The 5,927-nt window shown below is 38.1% G+C and overlaps 1 protein-coding gene across 1 annotated transcript in view; it reads left to right on the forward strand.

The window, feature by feature from the left end:
- Positions 1-5,927, forward strand: part of C5 (complement C5) — an 86,228-nt gene that overhangs the window by 38,071 nt on the left and 42,230 nt on the right. The window contains 2 exon segments of the mRNA XM_007451483.1: positions 1,096-1,323; positions 2,515-2,575. Coding sequence (XP_007451545.1) covers positions 1,096-1,323; positions 2,515-2,575 — 289 coding nt within the window.

Below are 5,927 nucleotides of genomic sequence, written 5' to 3' on the forward strand. Positions count from 1 at the left end.
TTTTTTTTTTTTTTTTTTTTGATACTTGATATCAGTTTCAAAAGTTGCTATCTCAATTTACTAAGAGTTTTTATAATGAATTCATGCTGAATTTGATCAAATCACTCTCCTGTATCTAGCCTTACCTACCCTACCTCAACTCTCCAGGGGGAATCATTGGCCTCAGGTGACCCAAAAGTCTTCTTTAACTCCTGCCTCACCCACCCTAGTTGTTGTGTTTCCCAAGAAGATAGTTAAGAGGGAAAAGGAGCTTACCGTTTTTGAGAAATTCCTCAAAATTAGTTGTTGAATGTTGTTACTCTTCCTTGTTTACCTGCTTGATTTATTCTGGATCTTACAGATTTATTATTTGGGGTATAGTTCTGTCAGTTCACTAGATTTTGGAGAGGAGATGAAAAATATTCACTGTTTGAGCCAGAAGTCAGTAGGTATCATTATTATCCCCATTACAAAGGTGAAGAAATGGAGGGTCATGCAATGTGCTCTTGCCACACAGGAAGTGGCAGAGCCAAGATTTGAACCTAGGTCTTTCCGGAGCCAGAGTCTGGCTGTATAATGGGGTACAAGTGGCAAGTTAATAAGAGGCAAGATTGGAAAAGTTGGTCGGGGGCATATTAGGGAGGACCTTAAATGCCAAGAGATGGAGTTTCCAGTCTTTCATAAAACCATTTATTGAAAACCAAAGGCTGAGCTATAAGATACAAAGTTGAATAAGACACACAGAGTGCCTGAGCCTGGGCTCCCACTGCCTAAAATATAAACATGTAAAGAGACAGTGTAACAAATGCTATCATGACAACATGAACAAAGAACTTCAGTAGTGTTGTACCCGATTTAGTAGGTAACAGTCTAAGGAAGGTTAGATGTTTCTGAGCCAGTGTTGAGCTTTCTAGACATCCTGTCACATTGCTAAGCTCTATGGCAACTGGTTTGTGTGTTTTAGAAAATCTGAAATGAGCTTTCTCTACAGCCTTGGAATCTAAGGGATTATTTAACGGGTACCAGGGGAGAGTTTTTGTCCAGATGAATGTAATCAGGGCGTGCTTTCCTTATCATAAAATGTTTTGAAATAATTGTTCACTGGTGATATTTCAGTTCTGTGTTAAAATGTCTCCCGTGGAGGGAATCTGTTCATCGGGAAGCCCAGACATTGACTCTCAGGGGAAAAGTTCCTCCAGATGTCTGCCCCAGAGAATAGAGGGCTCCTCCAGCCACTTGGTGACCTTCAGCGTGCTTCCTCTGGAAACTGGCCTCCACAACATCAGCTTCTCACTGGAGACTTCTGTTGGAAACGAAATCTTAATAAAAACATTACGAGTGGTGGTAAGAAAATATGCTTTAAAAAAATTCTTTCAAAAACACTTTTTTCTTTCTGAAAAAAAAAGTTATCAGCAACTCATGCTTAAGTGATTCAGAAAGAGACACACAAAGAGAAAATGATAACACAAACATAACAAAATGTTAACATTTGGGGGAATCTGGGTGGAGGTTATCTCAGATATTTTTGGACTATTCTTATAACTTTTCTTTAAGTCTGAAATTATGTTTTTAAAGTTTAAATAAAACAATGATACTTGCTCATTGTAGAAAGCATGGAATACTGAAAAACCACAGAGAAGAAAATTAAGACCACCAAAAACCCCTACAACCAGAGATACCCAATTTTAACATTTTGGTATATCGTTTTCTGGAGTATTTTTTTCCCCCAACACATTCAGAAAATGTTTTGAAATCTGTGCCAGATATTATGCTAAGTACTGGAGCTACAGCAATAAATAAGATAGGATCCATGCATTTATAGTTTAGAATTTATAGTCTAGAAAATTTTCCATTTTGTAAATGAGTAAACAGTCCAAAAAAGGAAGAAAACTATCATTTCTTAAGTACTGTTTACCCACAAAGTCTGTTGAGAGTTTTCATGTTATCTTTTTAAGATTAAGATTCATGGCAGGAATGTCAATGACAGAACTGGGTCTTCCGAGGTCTTCATTCTCTGAGTTCTGTTTTCAGCCATGAAATTCACTTTGGTAAACATGTATTGACTTATTTTGTGCAAGGCACATTCTATTTTCTGTACATCTTTGCATGGTGGTTCCATGCACAGATTCTGGAGCCACACTGCCTGTGTTTGAATCCTGGCTCCACTACTTCCTAGCAGTGTGGCATCAGATAAGTTTCTTGATCTCTCTGGGTGTCAGTTTCCTCGTATGTCACATGGGAGCACTACTCCATAGAGTATTTTTGGGGTTAAATGAGCTAATATATACAAAGCACTTAGATCAATTACCTGGCTTATAATAATTTCTATTTAAGTGTTTGCTCTGATTATCATGCAAATAGCCAGAAAATCTTATTCCTGGAGGTAGGCATATAAGTATTTAAACATACTTTGCCTTCTCCAAAAAAAAAAAAAAAAGGATTTTTTAATTGGAAAAGTAGTCAAGTTGATTCAAGCATTCAGGTCATATAAATTTAATTATGTTCTTAACTGAATGATTTTTGCCTTTATTTTAGCCGGAAGGTGTCAAAAGGGAAAGTTATGCTGGCACTACTCTGGACCCAAAGGGTATCTACGGTAGGCAAAATGAGTTTGTATTTTATATGTTGTCTTTTGCCCTAGAGAGATGTGTAACCTGAAACACTATTTTTTAAAATGTTAATCGTATAGAATCAGAAATATCCACTTCTTAGTTCACTGCCATTTTTGATAGCATGTGTTATAATCTGGATGGGTTTAGAACAAAGAAAAATAATCCCATTAGGTTTTTGTTTGTTTGTTTTGCTGCATGGCGTGGCTTTCGGGATCTTATTTCCCCACCAGGGAGCGAACCCAGGCAGTGAAAGTACCAAGCCCTAACCACTGGACCGCCAGGAAATTCCCAAAGTAACCCCATTAGTTTTAAATACAAAGCATTGAAATAGTAATCATTGCATGACTTCCCTTATAAATTAGTCATTTTACCATTCTATCCATCACAATAATAAGTTATAATATTTTCTTATAGAACCATCAGTCCAAAGAACACCTAAGAAAAAGTCATTTACATTCTTATCTAACATGCATTATTTGAAAACACAATAATGCTGATAAATTACTTAACAAAGCCATTCCTCATTGTTCCTGCTTCCTTGCTTTTCCTCCAGTTGAGATATTCTGAATCTTCCTTTTTTTTGGAATCTTCTTAAACTTAGAATTGTGCAAACATTTGAGCACTTCATCAAGGCCTAAATACCTATGTCTTAATGAAATTTAGAATGTTTTCAGTTAACAATTCTTTTCACCAAAAAAAGACAGACTACTGTAGTTCTTATTAAATGATTGAAATTTACCTTATTGTTGCATTGTATCATTCTTCTTTTCTTTCAGTGATACAGCAATGGAAAGAAAAAAAGTTTCCTTACAAATCAAGACCACTATACTCAGAGTGCTATTTCCTCTAGGAAAGCAAAGAATTAATATTTACATTTCTAATCAGCTGAGTCCCATAAACTGAATAAGGATGACTTCATGCAAACTTTTTTCTCTAATCTTATCTTCACACAGACCTCCTCCCAGCCTGTGAAGGATATATGGGGAGATATATGACAAATTCTGAGGTTTTGGCCTCATGCAGTCACATCACACCTCAGAGCCACTGCTTCCTTTGTCTTCTCTTTCTCTTCCCCCTTATGCCTGCTATACTAACATTATTGCAAACAGCTTTCCAAAACAGCCCTGTCTTACCCATCCCAGGTGTGAACATCAGGCCCACAAGATGGCAACGATCTTTTATCGGGGAATAGATCTCTCCATCAAAAATCTTGGTTAAAAAACAAAGAATCTATGCCTCTTTCCAATCTTGTCATATGACTTTTTTCCCTTATCATTTTAGACAACTTAGATTCAGGCAGCTTTGTTACTTTCCAGAGTGCTAAATAGGGTAAAGATGACAACCAATTCTGTCCAGTTTATTTCAGAGATTTTATTAAACACTTCCAATCTGTGTATATTGGAATTGCTATACTGCTATGATACTTTACAGAGTTTTTTTTTTCTTTTTTTTTTTGCGGTACGCGGGTCTCTCACTGCTGTGGCCTCTCCCATTGTGGAGCACAGGCTCCGGACGCATAGGCTCAGCGGCCATGGCTCACGGGCCCAGCCACTCCATGGCATGTGGGATCTTCCCGGACCGGGGCACGAACCTGTGTCCCCTGCATCGGCAGGCAGACGCTCAACCACTGCACCACCAGGGAAGCCCCTTTACAGAGTTTTTTAAAAGCCTAAAAAAACATATTTGGAAAAGTAAACAGACAATAATGTTAGAGGAAATCTGAGAAAAACCAGTGAGGGAGAATGAGGTATCAGAACAAATTGTAAAGTAATAGTAATTAAAATTATGTGACATCAGTTTAAAAAGAGACTAAACACAGAAACTCAATACACAAGACTAGCCCTAGCCTTTGGTTCCTGCTTTCTCTGCCTGACAAGCTCTCTCCCCCACCTCAGTTCTCAGCACATCATCATCATTGGTTTGGGCAGGCCCCTCTCATGTTTTGTTTTCTCTCCTCATGCCTGACCTCCACTCCCATTTCCCTTCCTTCAAATGCCCCCAATCTAATATGCTTGAAATATGTCTTAGAGTATGGAGGAAAGGTTGTTTTGTGTGTGTATGTTTTTTTAACATATAAAAGGTATTGTGCTATAGGTCCTGTTCTAGTTCTTAAGTTTTTAAACACAATTCTCTGTTTTAAACAAATATTTCTATTGCTATACATGCATTTAATTCACTGCTTCTACACTGTATTTTAGAGTATATTCTGTTACCAAACTCAGGTTCGGCTGCTTGCCACTCAAAAGGCAATAATTTGAGAGGCAAATGTCAATATAAAGGAAAGATGCTTTAATCAGAGAAGCCGGCAATCTGGGGAGAAGGTAGACTCGCATCCCAAGACCAACTCCAAAGTTTCTGCTCAGCCATTACAGTTTTTAAAGGAGAAGGGGGAAGAATTTCAGTGAATCATCTAGGCAGGAGGTTGAATTCTGCATCATTCTCCATTGTGTGCAGACTGGCTGACTCTTCAGATGTTATCTTGCCCACGTGATTTGCCTGCAGGATTTCTGAAGGGGCTGTTGGGGGTAGAGAGCTAGTCATTCATTTTTTTTTAAATTTATTTTTGGCTGCGTTGGGTCTTTGTTGCTGTGCGGTGGGCTTTCTCTAGTTGCGGTGAGCAGGGGCTACTCTTGGTTGTGGTGCACAGGCTTCTCATTGCAGTGGCTTCTCTCGTGGAGCACGGGCTCAAAGTGCGCGGGCTTCAGTAGGTGTGGCACACAGGTTCAGTAGTTGTGGCACATGGGCTTAGCTGCTCCATGGCATGTGGGTCTTCCCAGACCAGGGATCGAATCCGTGTCCCCTGCATTGGCAGGCAGATTCTTAACCACTGTGCCACCAGGCAAGCCCTCTCTAAAATGTGCCATTTTTGAGGGGTATAAAGTGACATCTCATTATTGTTTTAATTTGGATTCTTCTGATTACAGTGATTTCTAAACATTTCTTCATATACTTGCTGGCCATTTGGACTTCCATTCTGTGAAGTGCCTATTCCTATCTTTTGCACTTTTTTCTATTTTCCACTTGGGTTTTCTTGTCTATTTCTTGTTGATTTTGTCTCTCATATACTTCTTTGAGCAGTCGTAGACCTTAGTGGGTTTTGAACAGTCATCTTTTTTTCTGATGTAGTCAAATTCATTATAATTTCATTTTATGGTTATATATCTTAGTTCAAAAAGACATTATTGCATATTTTATCCTGTTGGTTTTAAAGATTTAACTTTTAAATGTTTTAATCTCTCTGGCATCTACCTTTATAAGTGATGCCTTTTTTTTTTTTTTTTTTTTTTTAAACTTTTTTTGGGGGAAAAATTTTTTTCAAATGGGGGTTTGTTTTTT

This window comes from Lipotes vexillifer, unplaced genomic scaffold (assembly GCF_000442215.2).
Source record: "Lipotes vexillifer unplaced genomic scaffold, Lipotes_vexillifer_v1.1 scaffold588, whole genome shotgun sequence".
In the NCBI taxonomy this organism is placed as follows: Eukaryota; Metazoa; Chordata; class Mammalia; order Artiodactyla; family Lipotidae; genus Lipotes; species Lipotes vexillifer.